The sequence below is a fragment of the Macaca fascicularis genome, chromosome 19 (genome assembly GCF_037993035.2).
Source record: "Macaca fascicularis isolate 582-1 chromosome 19, T2T-MFA8v1.1".
Classification (NCBI taxonomy): Eukaryota; Metazoa; Chordata; class Mammalia; order Primates; family Cercopithecidae; genus Macaca; species Macaca fascicularis.
Window position 1 is genome coordinate 66203522 of NC_088393.1, and position 18089 is coordinate 66221610.

The 18089-nt window shown below is 53.3% G+C and overlaps 2 protein-coding genes across 8 annotated transcripts in view; one reads left to right on the forward strand and one right to left on the reverse strand.

The window, feature by feature from the left end:
* Positions 1 to 299: 299 nt before the first annotated feature.
* ZNF446 (zinc finger protein 446) lies at positions 300 to 7735 on the forward strand. Of its 6 annotated transcripts, none has more exons than XM_005590607.4 (7): positions 1957 to 2027; positions 3413 to 3794; positions 3871 to 4060; positions 4321 to 4415; positions 6177 to 6261; positions 6453 to 6542; positions 6670 to 7735. In XM_005590607.4, the coding sequence occupies exons 2-7, from the start codon at positions 3453 to 3455 to the stop codon at positions 7218 to 7220; spliced, it is 1353 nt and encodes a 450-aa protein (XP_005590664.1). In that variant the 5' UTR covers positions 1957 to 2027; positions 3413 to 3452; the 3' UTR covers positions 7221 to 7735. The 6 variants fall into 6 exon arrangements, with proteins under 6 accessions (XP_073881155.1, XP_005590664.1, XP_005590663.1 ...); XM_005590606.5 differs by lacking the exon at positions 1957 to 2027 and adding an exon at positions 2089 to 2402; XM_005590605.5 differs by lacking the exon at positions 1957 to 2027 and adding an exon at positions 2361 to 2708.
* The window catches only part of SLC27A5 (solute carrier family 27 member 5), a 36745-nt gene continuing 20128 nt past the window's right edge, over positions 1473 to 18089 (reverse strand). For both annotated transcript variants that reach the window (XR_006694438.3, XR_006694437.3), the window contains exons 9-10: positions 7896 to 8694; positions 1473 to 7299 (exon numbers count right to left, since the gene is read on the reverse strand). The gene's annotated coding sequence lies outside the window, so the exon portion shown is untranslated. The remainder of the gene's footprint in view (positions 7300 to 7895; positions 8695 to 18089) is intronic.

Genomic DNA, 18089 nt, shown 5'->3' on the forward strand with positions numbered 1-18089 from the left:
AGTGGGATACCTGTATCCTTTTCAGGGCCAGAGGTGGGGTTGTGGGAGCCAGGAGCTCGATGAAATGGGATAGAGTGGGGCTGCCTGGAGCAGCAGCTGGGCTAGGAAACGAGTCCTGGTGGATCCTGGCAATGGGAGGATGGTAGGTGGAGAAACCAAGGCAGGGGCTGTGTCCCTTCTGCTGCTGAGATAGAGAGCGTGGCCATGTGGTGACCCTGCAAGGCTGCCTCCAGACCAGTGGGCACTCCATCTCATCTTCCAAAATCTTGCAGCTATCCTGCCCTATACACAAAGAGCAGACTCAGGCCCCACTTACTTGATATTGGGGCCAGATTCTTCCACCTGTGAGGAGACACACAGGACCCAGCGCCCCCGGAGCCTGCAAGACTTGGGCCACCAGAATCCCAGTAGGTCCCTGAACCATTGTCCCCCACTAAGTCTGCAGAGCTGTGAAATGCAGACAATAACCCTTCCCTGCCTGAAAGAGCACTTTTCTGGGGGAGCCCATGGGAGTCAGGAGCAAAAGCATCTGTCAAGTATATACCCAGAGAGTTACATGAAATCATTTCTGTGCCTTTGATAGATGCTTCTTGAACAAAGTTTCTGCCCTGAGCCCGCCTGACCCCTCAGGCTGGGCTCAGTGCCCTACCTTGTCTTCCCACCAGCCTCCTCCCTCCATCAGGCTCCTTTCCGTATCTGCTTGTGCCCCTGTTGTCCCTCAGTTTGTCCACCCTCTTCCAATCTCCCCCTCCCCAAACCCATGACTGGTCAGTGGCCCCCAGCCTAGGCTCCCGCCTCCACGCAGGTCTTGGCCCCTCAGCTGACCTCCCTCCAACCTCCCTCTCTGCTCTTACTTTTGAGTAGGTAGTGACTGTAAAAGTATCTCCGGGCTTCTAGGTCAAAAGGTCAGACTGAACACCTGCATCTCAGTGGGCTCAGAAATCCACTGAAACCAGAGGGGAGTATTTAAAACACATAAACCCACAAGTATGAGGATGGTGAAAGAGGAGTCAGGAGCAATGGCATGCCTAAGCTAGACATGGATGAGAGCTGTCACTACGTTAGGGAAGGCCAAATACTGCGTGGCGGCATGGGGAAGTGGAGAGAGTTCCCACCAGGCTGACTCCAGAACTGCAGAAGGCTGAGAACCAGCAGCCCAGAGACGGGAGACCTATAACAAAGCTGCCTGGGGAACAGCTACTGAAGAAGCCCTTAACGCCCCACTGCTCTCCCCACCTGGTGGAGGGTGAAAGTTTTTTTGTTTTCTGAGACTACGCATAGTCCCAGAAAAAAGACCTAAGCACCTCATCCCCAAAAACAACCTGAGGCCGCCTCTGGAAAGCTCCGAGTTCACAGGTCTTACCCACGCACATGCTCAGTGCTTCCAATCAGCGATTAAGGCCATTGCTTTTCATCCGGAGCAGGCAGCAGGGATTCCCAGGTATCCAAAGCAACCAAAACAGGCGGTGTAATTTAGGACTGAATAATTCATGGCTCGGCCACTTTAAGTGTGGAAGCAAAACTGACCCCACAGATACAGAAAACTAACACTGCTTATTGGGAGACACTAGTGTCACCCTGTCTAGTTCTGCTCCCCAAATTAAATAAAAGGGAAATAAACAGTTGAGCACGTCCCATCAGCCTGGAGGGAAACTTCCGCCCCCAACTTTGTAGGACTGACATCTGAAGACGTCAGAGACTGCGGTCACAACCGTCGGTACCTCCTCAGGGCGCTTAACAGGTCAAAGGCGGCCCTCGCACCCTCCCGCCGGGAGAAAGCCCAGGCTCAGGGTGGTCTTCCACACCACCGCCTCTCCCGGGACCACTTGGAAGCAAGCGCCAGCGAACTACTCGACCCAGGAAACCACTGGGCCGCCACTTCCAGCCTCTTCGGAAGTCGAGGCAACGCGCCTGAAGGTTGCCATGGGAACAGCTGGAGGCGGGCGGATATGCCCTGTTTTCTGGGGGCTGCCCGCGGGAAATGGCGTGGGAGCGGCGAGGGCCAAGCAAGCGCCCCCTCTGATTGGGTAAAACCTCCTGCCTCTCTCCTCACCTGCCAATAGGAACCGGTGCACTGTACAGACGCGCGGGTTTACAGCATGGGGAGAGCTGCTCCCAGGGCGGAGGGAGTCCACATAACGCGGTCTCTGCGGCACCTCCTAGAGGAACAGAGCGCCTCTCAGGCGTCAGCGGCTGCTGCAAATGCTAGTCCGCGGGCCACGGCCGCCCCTGTCTTGCGGACGCTCATGGGAAACGTAGTTCAAAGGGCGTGGGTGGTGCCTTCGGTGCAGGCGAGAGATTGGTCGGCGCGGCGTCGCCGGGGCAACTCCCGGCTAAGGCTCCCCGCGTTGCGCGGCGCCGCTTCCGGGAAGCGGCCTCCCAGCAACGGCTCCGGGGTAGAGGTGAGCGCAGGCTTCCAGAGGCGGCGCAGCCGTTCCACCCCGTGGGAGGGTTTGGGGCCGCCCTCGGGCCCGCACAGCTCCTGCTCTCGGCGCCCTGGGGGCCCGCCCACCTCCCGACAGGCCCCGCGCGTTGGCTCAGCCTTCACACGGGCCTTTCCTCCCCCTCAACACCGCTCCGGGGGGCCGGCCCGGGCACGTCCTCTTGGAACACCTCCCTCTTGCCTTCCCCTTTGGGAAACAGACCCCGAAGTTCGAGCATCCCTCGGATAGGCCGGGTATCAGGCCTGGTCTCTCAGGCCAGTCCAGGTGGGCGTGTTTCACTCCAGACCTTCAGGGCCGGGATGCTGTGGCCATCCCTCGACTCACGCAACGTGGAACGTTGGCCCCGTTTTTCTTGGCGTTTGCCTTTCGTTTTTACATGCACGGGTCCCGGCAGTGTGAGTCATCCACGGTTCGCTGTGGTCAGCGAGCACGGTGTCCACATCGGCCCTTGCCTTGCCCCATACGCCCCACGTGACCCCTCCCCAGAGCCAGTCCTAAGGGAGGTCCCACCCAGTCAACATCCCCGAGATTGTGGAGGGAGACTTGCCCCCATACTTTACAGCCTGGCTCCACCTTCTAGCCCCTGCCTCCCTGGACCACTCTCCTCCCACCTCGGCTAGGCACTGTCTGTGGCTCCTCAGCCTGGCCCTGGAACTCTGATGACTGTTCTTCTCCACCTCTTTACCGTCATCTTCCAGCAGTCACCTATTGGACCTGTTTGCAATTTCCGGGAAGCTCCTTGGACACCTTGCGTCCAAGCATTTGTCCCCGAGACTTCCTCCTGCCCTCATTTGCCATCATTGTTTAGCTCCCGTGACCCTCCTCCTTCCATGACGCTTTCTTGGCTTTACCTCCTCTGGCCTCAGAGTACACTTGGTCCTGGTCTCAGCTCCCTGGGCGGGGCCTGGTGTCTGCCTTTCCCTGGCCAGATTCTCTTGGCTGACATTCTGACCCTTCCTTTTCTTTAGGCCCATCTTGACGATTCCAAGACCACCCCCTTGAGCAAAAATGCCATCCCCTCTGGGTCCCCCATGCCTGCCCCTCATGGACCCAGAGACTGCCCTCGAGGAGCCTGAGACTGCCCGCCTCCGCTTCCGAGGGTTCCGCTACCAGGAGGTGGCAGGTCCCCGAGAAGCCCTGGCCCGGCTGCGTGAGCTGTGTCGCCAGTGGCTGCAGCCTGAGGCACACTCCAAGGAGCAGATGCTGGAGATGCTGGTGCTGGAGCAGTTTCTGGGCACACTGCCTCCCGAGATCCAGGCCTGGGTGCGCGGTCAGCGGCCAGGCAGTCCTGAGGAGGCCGCTGCCCTAGTCGAAGGACTACAGCATGACCCTGGGCAACTGTTGGGCTGGGTGAGTGTGGCTGGCATCAGCTTCTTGGAGGGATAGACCCTGGCTAGAACCCTTTTGACTTATTTCTTCTCCTCAGATCACAGCCCACATCCTGAAGCAGGAGGTGCTCCCTGCAGCTCAGAAAACAGAGGAACCATTGGGGAGCCCCCACCCCTCAGGGACAGTGGAGTCCCCTGGAGAGGGTCCCCAGGACACCAGAATAGAGGGGTCTGTCCAGCTCAGCTGCAGTGTGAAGGAGGAGCCCAATGTCGATGGACAGGAAATGGGTGAGATTGGGGTCCACCCGGGATGGAAGGTTCCTGGAGGAAGCGTGGACACTCCTGGCTAGGGTGGGAGTCCCAGGAGAGGTTGTGTCAAGGCCGGGACTCCTGAAATGAATGTGGATGTCCCTGTCTGGGATGGGGCCCTGGGAGGCAGGAGCCAAGGGCTGGCTACGTGCCATGTCACACAGCAGAGGATTTCCTTGTCTGCCATGGCTCATGTGGGCAGCCCCTGACACCACCTTTCCATCTGCCCCACTTTTCAGCACCCTCCAGCCCTCCACTTGCAGTGCAGTCCCCTGAGGGGCACCATGGACACCAAGCAGCAGCCTCCACATCCTTCCACCCTCCCAGGATTCAGGTGAGCGCTCCAGGTGGGAAGCGTAGGCCCCAGGTGTGGGAAGGGAGTGTCCCCATGGCTGCCCTCTGCCTGGTGGTTTTCCAGGCTCCTTGGCTAGTGACTCTTTGCTGCCCAGAAGTGGAGTAACAGCTGTACCCCTCCACAGGCCCTGGGGCAGAGGGACAGACTGGTGATCTATTATTGAAAAGGATTTGAGGCTGGACATGGTGGCTCACACCTGTAATCTTAGCACTTTGGGAGGCCGAGGTGGGTGGATCACCTGAGGTCAGGAGTTTGAGGCCAGCCTGGCCAACATGGTGAAACCTCATCTCTACTAAAAATACAAAAATTAGCCAGAAGTGGTGGCAGGCGCCTGTAATCCCAGCTTCTAGGGAAGATGAGGCAGAACAATCGCTTGAACCCAGGAGGCAGAGATTGCAGTGAGCCGAGATTGCACCACTGCGCTCCAGCCTGGGCAACAAGAGCAAAACTGTGTGTCAAAAACAAAAAAAAAAAAGGATTTGGGCCTCAAGCCATGAAAATGCAGTTTAGAGTGGCTGGAACTGGTGGGCTTGGCTTCCTCACCTCCGGAGAAATCAGGTGGGAGGTTTGCTGCTCCCAGAGGTCCTGAGCCAGAACCTGGGGATTTGAACGTTTGCGTGTAGCTGGGGAGGGGACAAGATGACCAGCTGTGGCAGGACTCCCCCACACCTGAGACCAGATGGAGACACTCTTCCTGGGACATGCCCAAAGTCCCTTCTCTCCCAGGGGTTTCCTCAGAGGCCACCTGTTGGCCCTGGAAGCTCAGCTTGAGGCCCCTGCTACCTGGATCACTTGGTTCCCAAGTGTGGGCAGCAAGGCCTTTTCCTCTCCCAGCTCCTCTGCTTCTAACAGCTCCACTGGGAGCTTCAGCAGCATTGCTGGTTGAGATGTGTTTCAAGGCTGAGAAGTCCTTCCAGGCTCCCTCCACAGCCCCATGGCACAATCAGAAAGTGAGCCAGGGTGGGTAGGCTGCACTTCCCACAGTGTCCTCACGTCCAGCCAGCACCATCTCTGGCTGTGGCTCCTCACAGCTGCCACCTTCCTGCGCCTGGACTTGCCACAGCTTGTCCCTCAGGATGATTTTCCCAACCCAGCAAAGCCCCAGATGGTGGGACTCAGGAGGCAAGGAGAGCTGACCCCCAAGCAGGGAGTTCATTCCTTGATAAACTCACTCAGGTCCCTGTAATGCTGCCAGGCCCTCCCTCTCAGCAGGGTGGGGTAGTGGAGGGGGATGAGAGCTAGCAGCCGCACTGGTCAGGTGATCTGAAAGAGGACCCTAGCACTTAACACCCACCTCGAGATCATTCTCAGCAGGAGGGGCAGATGAGGCATAGGTAACCTGCTGACTCCCCCGGGTAGTAAGAATGTGAACTAGGCCGGGCGCGGTGGCTCACGCCTGTAATCCCAGCACTTTGGGAGGCCGAGGCGGGCGGATCACAAGGTCAGGAGATGGAGACCATCCTGGCTAACATGGTGAAACCCCGTCTCTACTAAAAAACACACACAAAAAAATTAGCCGGGCGCGGTTGTGGGCGCCTGTAGTCCCAGCTACTCGGGAGGCTGAGGCAGGAGAATGGCGTGAACCCGGGAGGCGGAGCTTGCAGTGAGCCGAGATCGCGCCACTGCACTCCAGCCTGGGCGACAGAGCGAGACTCCGTCTCAAAAAAAAAAAAAGAATGTGAACCAGATAGGGCAGGGGAGGAGTAGAAGGACACCTACAGTGATGGGCCACATCCGCAGGAGGAGTGGGGGCTGCTGGACCGGTCACAGAAGGAACTGTACTGGGATACGATGCTGGAGAAGTACGGCACGGTGGTCTCCCTGGGTGAGGACCAGCCAGCCCCACCCCGCCCCCCTCCCTGGGGCCTGCACCCACCCTAGCTGGGCAGGGACTCTTTGTTACCAGCCCTACCCAGCTCTCCCACCTTCCAAAGGAACACCCTGTCTCCTGCCAGAACCCACCCCACCCCTCCTTCATGCAAACCCTGCGCCTAACTGTGCCCCCCACCCGGGCAGGGTTACCGCCCCACCAGCCAGAGGCACAGGCCCAGTCAGAGCTGGGGATGCTGCTCATGGGGACAGGCGTCTGCAGAAGCCTGCGCTCAGGTGAGTGCCCCACACCATCCAGCCTGAGCCACCCACTCTTAGGGGGATGGGAGCTTGTGCCACAGCCACAAGCCTGAGGGAGGGGGTGCCGAGTGCCGGAACTCACCTGGTTTGCCCCTGCCCCCAGGAAATGAGAGTGAGGGTCCACCCGGCTGCCCAGAGGCCCAGCCGCCCCAGGGCCCAGGGCCTGCAGCCTGGGAGGGCCTGCCTGAGGCCACCACTCCTGCCCCCACTGCGCGCCCAGGGACACCACCAGTGCCCACTCAGCCCACACCCACAGAGACGAGACTGGAGCCGGGTACCACCCCTAGGAAGCCCTACACGTGCGAGCAGTGTGGCCGCGGCTTTGACTGGAAGTCAGTGTTCGTCATCCACCACCGGACACACACGAGTGGGCCAGGTGCGCAGTCCCCAGGGCTAGCCGCCGGGGAAGGCACAGAGAAGCCACCGCAAGGGGAGCTGGCCTTTCCGCGCCACCCCCGACATTCACTCGCAGGCCCCCGGAGCTACCCATGTGAGGAGTGCGGGTGCAGCTTCAGCTGGAAGTCGCAGCTGGTCATCCACCGCAAGGGCCACACGGGCCAGCGGCGCCACTTCTGCAGTGACTGTGGCCGCGCCTTCGACTGGAAGTCGCAGCTGGTCATCCACCGCAAGGGCCACCGGCCGGAGGCTCCATGAGCAGCCACATGGCGCAGTCACTCGGGGCCTCGCTGTTCTCGCGGCCTGGATGCAGCCTCTGGGGCACCAGTAGAAGACTCTGGAGGCAGAAGGGGATGCCGGAGTGAACAGGGGGTCCTAAGCCAGTTCCCTGCCCCTGGTCTGGTCTCCCCCAAAAGACCTGGGTGCAAGGAAAAGGAGCTGCTCCCTCCCTCCTTGCCCCCGCCTCCTGGAGGGAGGTCTGAGTTCCTTTCTGTGGGTGACCAGTGCCTGTGGGGTGACTGCCAAGCACCAGGCTCCCTCCCTCCCCGCGACATGGCCCTGGGATGACAGCACTTCCTCTCTGGGACCTCCTTGCCTCAGGGGGGTGTTCACAAGCTGTGCCTTCCCACCCCTCTGTGCAGAGGCTGGGCCTGAGGTTTCAGTGTGGAGGGCAGAAGACCCCAGAAAGCCCGACTGGCTTCCGTTTCTCCTCCGTGTGTGTGAGAATTTTAACATAAATTCCACTTCCATAATACAGAGTTTCTGAATAAGAATCCTGATTTCTGGCTTCTGCTGGTTGGGAAATAGGCAGTTTGCTGTCTCTGCCCAGTAGCTGGAGCCACAGGGCAGTTGGTCCCGGAATGGCCAAACCTCTGTTGCCCCAGAACCCAGGTCCCCAGCCTCCCTTGCTCCTTAGCCGTCCACATCACTCACCAGCCTCACTGGCCTTGGAACTCATCAGTCCCAGCTTGAGTAGACACAAAGGGGATTTCCTTTCCAAGCACGGCTGGACAAGGGGGACCTCTGAGAAGAGGGGCTGCAAGCAGGTGTTGCCAAGGCCATGGGTACTTCCAGGTCAGGTCGCAGCCTCCATAGTTAGCTGGTCATGCAGCAGGAGGGCAAAGGGTCAGCTCCCTGGGAAGCACCGGATCTCCGGGCAGTCACTGGGGACTCGCCTCCCCGGGAAGCACCGGATCTCCGGGCAGTCACTGGGGACTCGCCTCCCCGGGAAGCACCGGATCTCCGGGCAGTCACTGGGGACTCGCCAGTGCACTGTATTAGTTTCTTGTTGCTGCTTTAACAGACTTGGCAGCTTGAAACAACAGATTTATTCTCATAGTCTGAAGGTCAGAACTCTGACATGGGTCCCACTGGGCTAAAATCAAGGTTTTAACAGGACTGGTTCCTCTTGAAGGCTCTAGGAGAGAATCATCTGTTTTGTTGCCTTTTCCATCTTCTAGTCAGCCCACGTTGTTTTTTCTTGATCCCTTCCTCCGTCTTCAAAGCCAGCCATGAGTAGTCACGTCTTCTTTAGGCTGCCTAGGCTGCCAGCTCTCTGGCACCAGTCGATCCTTTGGTCTCCTTCTCTTAAGGACCCTCATCATACCTTGTCCCCTACCTGCACGCTTAGTCACACCTGCAGGATCCCTTTTGCTGTATGAGATGTTCACGGCTTCTGGAGATTGCAATGGGGAGTCCTTGGGCCCCTTGATTCAGCACTCTCCTTCCTACTCTGAAAACAAGGGGCATTTTCACAGGGGATGGTTTCAGAAAACAGGTGCCCTCTCGGAAGGAGCCCTCGCCAGCTGCTGGTTTATGCACAAGTTACAGGTAGATATTGAGGGGAGCTGCAACTGTGGTTACCCCAGGAGGGGCTCCCTGGGACAGGGGGCAGGAACCCTGCTGCAGCCTGAAGCTGCAAGAGCAAGCCTCTCCTCAGAGGCCTATCTTCCCCATCCCCTTTTCTGAGGACCTTCTAACCCATTGCTCCCGTGCTCAGGCCTCCGAAAGCAGGGCCAGTTTAGAGATGGAGCTGTGGGTGGGTGATCTGTGAGCAAGCAGGAGGCGAGAGCTGTGCTGGGGACAGAGAGGAAGAGGGCAGAGCGTACCCAGGGGCTCCAGCCAGGCCCCAGCCCCAGAAGGGAGAGCCAGGGTATAGAAGGCTGTGAAAGGGCCAGATCATGCAGGAAATGCTGCAGGGGTGAGGGTGGTTTTTTCTTTTTTTTTGTTTGTTTGTTTTTTGTTTTTTTTTTTTTGAGACGGAGTCTCGCTCTGTCGCCCAGGCTGGAGTGCAGTGGCCAGATCTCAGCTCACTGCAAGCTCCGCCTCCCGGGTTCACGCCATTCTCCTGCCTCAGCCTCCCAAGTAGCTGGGACTACAGGCGCCCGCCACCTCGCCCGGCTAGTTTTTTTTTGTATTTTTTAGTAGAGACGGGGTTTCACCGTATTAACCAGGATGGTCTCGATCTCCTGATCTCGTGATCCGCCCGTCTCGGCCTCCCAAAGTGCTGGGATTACAGACTTGAGCCACCGCACCCGGCCATGAGGGTAGTTTTTTAATAAACTTTTTCACATTTAGAAGTAATTTATGCCCACTTAGAAAAATCTGAAATATACAAGATGGCACAGAAGATCGTGAAAATGGCCCCTAATTCAACTGTCTCATGTCAGTGCTTACTCTAGAAGTTTACACATCGAAGTGTTTGAAAGTAGTTTCTTGGCCGGGCGCGGTGGCTCAAGCCTGTAATCCCAGCACTTTGGGAGGCCGAGACGGGCGGATCACAAGGTCAGGAGATCGAGACCATCCTGGCTAACATGGTGAAACCCCGTCTCTACTAAAAAATACAAAAACCTAGCCGGGCGAGGTGGCGGGCGTCTGTAGTCCCAGCTACTCGGGAGGCTGAGGCAGGAGAATGGCGTGAACCCGGGAGGCGGAGCTTGCAGTGAGCTGAGATCCGGCCACTGCACTCCAGTCTGGGCGACAAAGCGAGACTCTGTCTCAACAAAAAAAAAAAAAAAAAAAAAAAAAAAGTAGGTTCTTGTAAGGCAACTTACGTTGTTTCACTTCGGGAGACCAGGAGTTCAAGACCAATGTGGGCAACATGGTGAGACCCTGTCTCCAAAAAGAAAAATTAAAAATAATAGGCTGTGTAATCCCAGCACTTTGGGAGGCCGAGACGGGCGGATCACGAGGTCAGGAGATCGAGACCATCCTGGCTAACATGGTGAAACCCCGTCTCTACTAAAATATACAAAAAAAAAACTAGCCGGGCGAGGTGGCGGGCGCCTGTAGTCCCAGCCACTCGGGAGGCTGAGGCAGGAGAATGGCGTGAACCCGGGAGGCAGAGCTTGCAGTGAGCTGAGATCCGGCCACTGCACTCCAGCCTGGGCGGCAGAGCAAGACTCCGTCTCAAAAAAAATAAAATAAAAAAAAATAAAAATAAAAATAATAGGCTGGGCGTGGTGGCTCATGCCTATATTCCCAGCACTTTGGGAGACCAAGGCAGGTGGATCACTTGGAGTTTGATACCAGCCCGGCCAACATGGTGAAACTTCGACTGTACTAAAAAAAAATACAAAAATTAGCCAGGCGTGGTGACAGGTGCCTGTAGTCCCAGTTACTTGGGAGGCTGAGGCACAAGAATCACTTGAACCTGGGAGGCAGAGGCTGCAGTGAGCCACGATGGCACCACTGCACTGCAGCCTGGGTGACAGAGCGAGACCATGTCTCAATAATAATAATAATAATAATTAGCCAGGCATAGTGGTGCATACCTGTAGTCCCAGATACTAGGGAGACTGAGGTGGGAGAATCACTTGAGCCCAGGAGGTTAAGGCTGCAGTGAGCTCTGATAACACCACTGCACTCCAGCCTGGGCAACAGGATGAGACCCTGTCTGGAAAAAAAAATATGGAAATGGGAGATGGAAGGGTAGGTCAGACAGAGGGATGATGGATAAAGTAACCATAAATATTCAAAATGGGAGAGAGATGACCCCACCCTATGGAATGCTTCACAAATGTGTGTTTACCCTCGCACAGGGGCCATGCTGGCCGTTCCAGTTTTAGTATATGTGCTATAGAAGTGAGCAAGCACTTAACTTTTTTTTTCATGCCTGGATGAATCTTCCATTTTCTGGCCAGCACCATCATCTCTACCAAGACCAAAGAATTTCTTGTTCCCTCCTCACCCCACAGTACACAGTCCTGTGATTAATTCTCTTGAGTAAACAGTTGGATACCACTGTGGCTATTTCTGTAGGATAAATTGCTCAAAATGGGATTGGTGAGTTACAGGGAACATGAGATTTATTTTTGCCTTAAAACAGCAAAAATTTATTGTGCAATTCTGGAGACCAGAAGTTAGACACCATCTCACCAAGCTAATCCCAAGGTGTGGGCAGGGGCTGAGCACAGTGGTTCACCCCTGTAATCCCAGCACTTTCAGAGGCTGAGGCAGGAGGATCACTTGAGGCCAAGAGTTTGAGACCAGCCTGGGCAACAGAGTGAGACCCCATCTCTACAAAAAAAAAACACAATTAAAATTTTTTAGCTGGGTGTGGTGGTGCACAGCTGTAGTCCCAGCTATTTGGGAGGCTGAAGCAGGAGGATCACTTGAGTCCACGAGGTTGAGGCTACAGTGAGCCAAGATCTCATCACTGCACTCCAGCCTGGACAACAGGGCGAGACTCCATCTCAAAAAAAAAAAAAAAAAAGCATTGGCAGGGTTGCATTCCTTCTGTAAACACTAGGGGGAAAATTGTTCTGTAGCTCATGGCCCCTTCCCCCATGTGGTGGCTCACACCTGTAATCCCAGAACTTTGGGAGGCCAAGGTGGGCAGACTGCTTGAGCCCAAGAGTTCAAGACCAGCCTGGGCAACATAGCAAGACCCTGTCTCTACTTTTTTTCAATAAAAATTTTTTTAAAAATTTAAAAAGCCAATCAGCCAATTTTCTCCAAGTTAATCTATAAAGTAAATGAAACACAAGTAAAATATACCACATTTCAGCTGGGTGCAGTGGTTCACTCCTGTAATCCCAGCACTTTGGGAGGCCAAGGCGGGGAGATTGCTTGAGCCCAGGAATTCAAGACCAACTTGGGCAACATGATGAAACTCCATCTCTAGTAAAAATACAAAAAGTAGCCAGGTGTGGTGGTGCACACCTGTTGTCCCAACTACTCAAGAGGCTGAGGCAGGAGGATCACCTGAGCCTTGGAAGGCAGAGGCTGTAGTGAGCCATGATCGTGCCAGCCTGAGCAACAGAGTGAAACCCTGTCTCAAAAAAATGAAACACATTTTATATGATCTAAAAAAAAGATTCTAAAATGCATGTGGAAAAGTCCAAGAATTGCTGAGACAATTTGGAAAAATATGACAAGTAGGGAAGAATTGTCATATTGTAAATGAAAACACTGTTAAGTTACATAATATTAAAATAGTGTGGTGGCCGGGCATGGTGGCTCATGTCTATAATCCCAGCACTTTGGGAGGCCGAGGCGGGCGGATCACCTGAGGTCGGAGTTCAAGACCAGCCTGGCCAACATGGTGAAACCCCATCTCTAGTAAAAATACAAAAGAAAATTAGCCAGGTATGGTAGCACACACCTGTAATCCCAGCTCTTCGGGAGGCTGAGACAAGAGAATCCTTGAACCCGGGAAGCAGAGATTGCAGTGAGCTGAGATCGTGCCACTGCACTCCAGCCTGGGTGACAGAGTGAGACTCCATCTCAAAAAAAAAAAAAAAAAAAAAAATATTGTGGTACTGGCACAGGAGTGGAGAACTAGGTCAATCTAGGAACAGACCTTCTAGAACTTGATATACATGAAATGACTCAACTGATCAGTGAAGACAAGGTGGACGTTCACTGAATATTGGCGAACAACTGAACTCCTCATACAAAAGAAAATGGATTTCCACTTTACACACACTCGAAATTAAATTCCAGATTAAATACTAGGATATTTTAAATGATGTTTTCAATATTTTTTTTTTTTTGGTAGAGACAGGGTCTCAATATGTTAGTCTAGTGTCAAACTCCTAGCCTCAAGCAATCCTCCCTTCTCTACTTCTCAAAGTGCTGAGATTACAGGCTGAGCCACCGCACCCAGCCTGATAGTTATTTTTAAATATCAGGAAAATGTAAAACTTTGTTTTGTTTTTTGTTTGTTTTGAGACAGAGTCTCGCTCTGTCACCCAGGGTGAAGTGCCGTCGTGCGCACGTGGCTCACTGCAGCCTTGACCTGGGCACAAGCAGTTCTCTCACCTCAGCCTCCTGAGTAGCTGGGACCACAGGCACCTGCCACCACACTCAGCTAACTTGCTTTTTTTTTTTTTTTTTTTTTTTTGAGACAGAGTCTTACTCTGTCACCCAGGCTGGAGTGCAGTGGTGTGATCTCGGCTCACTGCAACCTCCGACTCCTGGGTTCAAGTGATCCTCCTGCCTCAGCCTCCCGAGTAGCTGAGACTACAGGCATGTGCCACCACGCCTGGCTAATTTTTTGTATTTTTAGTAGAGACAGGGTTTCACTGTGTTAGCCAGGATGGTCTCAATCTCCTGACCTCATAATCCACCCACCTCGGCCTCCCAAAGTGCTGGGATTACAGGCGTGAGCCACCGTGCCTGGCCCACACTCAGCTAACTTTCGTTGTGTGTGTGTGTTTTTGTTTTTGTCTTGTTTTGGTTGAGAGATGAGGTCTCGCCATGTTGCCCAAGCTGAAAGTAAAAATTTTATGACCTCAAGAGTTGAAAATGATTTCTTAAATAATAACACAAAGTATACAGACCACTAAAACCCTGCCAATAACAAGTATTGGTTAGGCGGTGCAGAACAGGACCTGTGAATTTGATGAGTTACCACTCCTGTGATTTGATTATGTCGTGTGGCATAGATGTCCTTGTTTTGTTTTGTTGATACAGGGTCTCATTTTGTTACCCAGGCTGGAGTGCAGTGGTGAAACGGGGGGGAAAAGAAAGATCAGACTGTTACTGTGTCTGTGTAGAAAGAAGCAGACATAAGAGACTCCATTTTGTTCTGTACTAAGAGAAATTCTTCTGCCTTGAGATGCTGTTCATCTGTCACCCTAGCCCCAACCCTGTGCTGGCAGAGACATGTGCTGTACTGACTCAAGGTTTAATGGATTTAGGGCTGTGCAGGATGTGCTTTGTTAAACAAGTGCTTGAAGGCAGTATGCTTGTTAAAAGTACACAATACACTGCGGAAGGGAGGTCCTCTGCCTAGGAAAGCCAGGTATTGTCCAAGCTTTCTCCTCATGTGATAGCCTGAGATACGGCCTCGTGGGAAGGGAAAGACCTGACCGTCCAGTCCCCCAGCTCCACCCAGTAAACTGTCTGTGCTGAGGAGGATTAGTGGAAGAGGAAGGCCTCCTTGCAGTTGAGATAAGAGGAAGGCATCTGTCTCCTGCTTCTCCCTGGGCAATGGAATGTCTTGGTGTAAAACCCGATTGTATGTTCTATTTACTGAGATAGGAGAAAACCGCCTTAAGGCTGGAGTTGAGCCCTGCTAGCGGCAATACTGCTCTTTAATGCACGGAGATGTTTGTATACGTGCACATCAACGCTCGGCAACTTTCCTGAAATTTATTAATGACACAGAGACCTTTGTTCACATGTCTTCCTGCTGACCCTCTCCCCACCATTACCCTATTGTTCTGCCACATCCTCCTCTCTGAGGGAACTCAAACCAGTGCCTGCGCAGTGCAGGTCCTCCGTATGCTAAGCGCCGGTCCCCTGGGCCCACTGTTCTTTCTCTCTACTTTGTCTCTGTCTTATTTCTTCTCTGAGTCTCTCGTCCCACCTGACGAGAATACCCACAGGTATGGAGGGGCTGGCCACCCCTTCAGAAACCATAGGTCACTGCAACCCGGAACTCCTAGTCTCAAGCAATCTGTCCACCTCTACCTCACGACTAAAGAAACAGCTGATAAGTTTAATAAATCGAATTTAAATCTCTATGAAAAGACAGTGTAAAAATAAATAAAAGATAAGCAAAATATTGGAGGAAAACATAAACCAAAAAAAAAAAAAAAACTCAACAAACCCAGAAGGTATTTTTAATTCCAAATAAGTCCAGGCGCGGTGGCTCACACCTGTAATCCCAGCACCTTGAGAGGCCAAGGCAAGGGGATCACTTGAGGTCAGGAGTTCAAGACCAGCCTGGCCAACATGGTGAAACCCTGTCTCTAGTAAAAATATAAAAATTAGCCAGCCCTGGTGGTGGGCGCCTGTAATCCCAGCTACTCAGGTGGCTGAGGCAGGAGAATAGCTTGAACCCGGGAGGTGGAGGTTGCAGTGAGCTGAGATCACATCACTGCACTCCAGCCTGGGTGACAGAGCAAGACTCCATCTCAAAAAATAATAAATATGAATAGGACTAAAACACGATAGAAACATGGAGAAAGGCTATAAGGCAGGAATACATATCAGAAGAAACTGGGCTGATGAACCAGAAAGAAAACATGCTTAGCAGTACATGCCTAGCAGTAATCAGAGAAACCCCAGCACTCCGAGGGCAGGGCTTCACCTGCCTTACTCGTGGCCACACACCCTGTTCCTAGCACTGTTTGGTATTCACAGCATTGTCAACAAACAAGATACACATCAATATAACATGATGCATTTCTCAGCCTTCAAAATAGCAATTAAAAACCCTTCCATTAAAAAAAAAAGGCATAAACGTGACTATGATTAAAAAAAAAAAAAGAAAAAAAAGGCCGAGCGCAGTGGCTCGTGCCTGTAATCCCAGCACTCTGGGAGGCCGAGGCAGGCAGATCATGAGGTCAGGAGATCGAGACCATCCTGGCTAACACAGTGAAACCCCGTCTCTACTAAAAATACAAAACATTAGCCGGGTGTGGTGGCGGGTGCCTGTAGTCCCAGCTACTTGGGAGGCTGAGGCAGGAGAATGGCATAAACCCGGGAGGTGGAGCTTGCAGTGAGCCGAGATGGCGCCACTGTACTCCAGCCTGGGTGACAGAGCAAGACTCCGTCAAAAATAAAAAATAAAAACAAAAAAAAACCCGCCAATAAAAAGTATTGGTGAGGAAGTGAATACCAGGCCCTGTGTATATGATGAGCTATTGAAGCTGCCTTTGCAAAATTATGACTAAGCGAAAGAGATCTGACTAAATCAGTTCCATCTTGCTTCTAACCTCGAAGCTGTCCTAGTTCATTCGTGGGCGTAGGCTGAACTAACTTTGGGAGAAACTTATAGTTCATAACTATATGGTTTATAATTTAAAACAGAGGATAACAGCCCTTTCCCAAAGCAGACCTCCTTCTTGCCTGGGGACTAGACGGCCTTTGTAGGACTCACATTAGCCACAAGATTAGAAATGATGGTTTAGGAGTCATGCAGCTGGAGGCTCCAAGATTGTGACCCTCCCTAAACTGCTCCTAAGATCAGTGCTTGGGATAGTTTGCAGACCCTGCACTTGATGGACCAGCTGGCCCCACCCAGATCCATAACCTGGCTCATCTGAGTCCCCCAGGAACAGACTCCCCACAAGAACACAGCTTCGACTCCCTGTGATTTCATCCCTGACCAGTCAGCACTCCTGGTTCACTGGCTCCCAGCCCACCAAGTTGTCCTTAAAAACTCTGCTCCCTGGCCGGGCGCGGTGGCTCAAGCCTGTAATCCCAGCACTTTGGGAGACGGAGACGGGCGGATCACGAGGTCAGGAGATCGAGCCCATCCTGGCTAACACGATGAAACCCCGTCTCTACTAAAAAAATACAAAAAAACTAGCCGGGCGAGGTGGCGGGCGCCTGTAGTCCCAGCTACTCAGGAGGCTGAGGCCGGAGAATGGCGTAAACCCGGGAGGCAGAACTTGCAGTGAGCCGAGATCGCGCCACTGCACTCCAGCCCAGGCGACAGAGGGAAACTCTGTCTCAAAAAAACAAACAAACAAAAAAAAAAAACTCTGCTCCCTGAATGCTCGGGGAGACTGATTTGAGTAATAGTAAAACCCTTGTCTCCTGCACAGCTGGCGCTGCGTGAATTACCCTTTCTCTGTAATTCCCCCGTCTTGAGAAATCAGCTCTGTCTAGGCAGCAGGAAAGGTGAATCCACTGGGCAGTTACACTCTGTGATTGGATTATGTCCGATGGCATGGTTGCCCTTTTTTCTTTCTTTTTTTTTTTTTTCTTTTTTTAGACAGTCTTGCTGTCACTCAAGCCGGAGTGTGGTGGCGCCATCTTGGCTGACTGAAACCTCCGCCTCCCAGGTTCGAGCAATTCTTGTGCCTCCGTCTCCCAAGAAGCTGGAGTACAGGCATGCGCCACCATGCCTGGCCTTGGCCTCCCAAAGTGCTGGGATTACAGGCATGAGCCACCTCACCAGCTGTAGTTTTGTTTTCTTGAGACAGAGTCTCACTCTGTCACCCAGGCTGGAGCAAAGTGGTCGAGTCATAGCTCCCTGCAACCTAGAACTCCTGGGTTCAAGTGATCCTCCCATTTCAGCCTAGCCAGTAGCTAGGACTTCAAGCACCTGACACCACGCCTGGCGTTTTTTTTTTTTTTTTTTTTTTTTTGAGACAGAGTCTTGCTATACTGTCCAGGATGGTCTCAAATTTCTGGCCTCAAGTCATCCTCCTGCCTCAGCCTTCCAAAGCTCTCAGATTAGAGGCATGAGCCACCACACCTGGCCCCATAGCTGACCTTAAAATAGGAGATTATATGATTATCTGGGGGTGTGGGGGGGCTGATCTAGCTACATGATCCCTTTTAAAGCATGGAGCTCTTGGCGGACACCGTGGCTCACACCTGTAATCCCAGCACTTTTGAGAGGCCGAGGCGGTCGGATCACCGGAGGTCTGTAATTCGAGACCAGCCTCGCCAACAGGGCGAAAACCTATTTCTGCTAAAAATACAAAAATTAGCCAGGCGTGGTGGTGCACGCCTGTTATCCCAGCTACTTGGGAGGCTGAGGCAGGAGAATTGCTTGAACCTGGAGGCGGAAGTTGAAGTGAGTCGAGATCATGCCACTGCACTGTAGCCTGGGTGACAGAGCAAGACTCCGTCTTGGAAAAAAAAAAAAATACAAAAATTAGGCCGAGCACGGTGGCTCACTCCTATAATCCCAGCACTCTGGGAGGTCGAGGCGGACAG

Coding starts and splice junctions, on each gene's coding strand:
- ZNF446 (XM_005590607.4), top strand. CDS start 3,453: ATGCCATCCCCTCTGGGTCCCCCATGCCTGCCCCTCATGGACCCAGAG. Junction 6,262..6,452: donor CGGCACGGTGGTCTCCCTGG/GTGAGGACCAGC, acceptor CCACCCGGGCAG/GGTTACCGCCCCACCAGCCA. Junction 6,543..6,669: donor CTGCAGAAGCCTGCGCTCAG/GTGAGTGCCCCA, acceptor CCCTGCCCCCAG/GAAATGAGAGTGAGGGTCCA.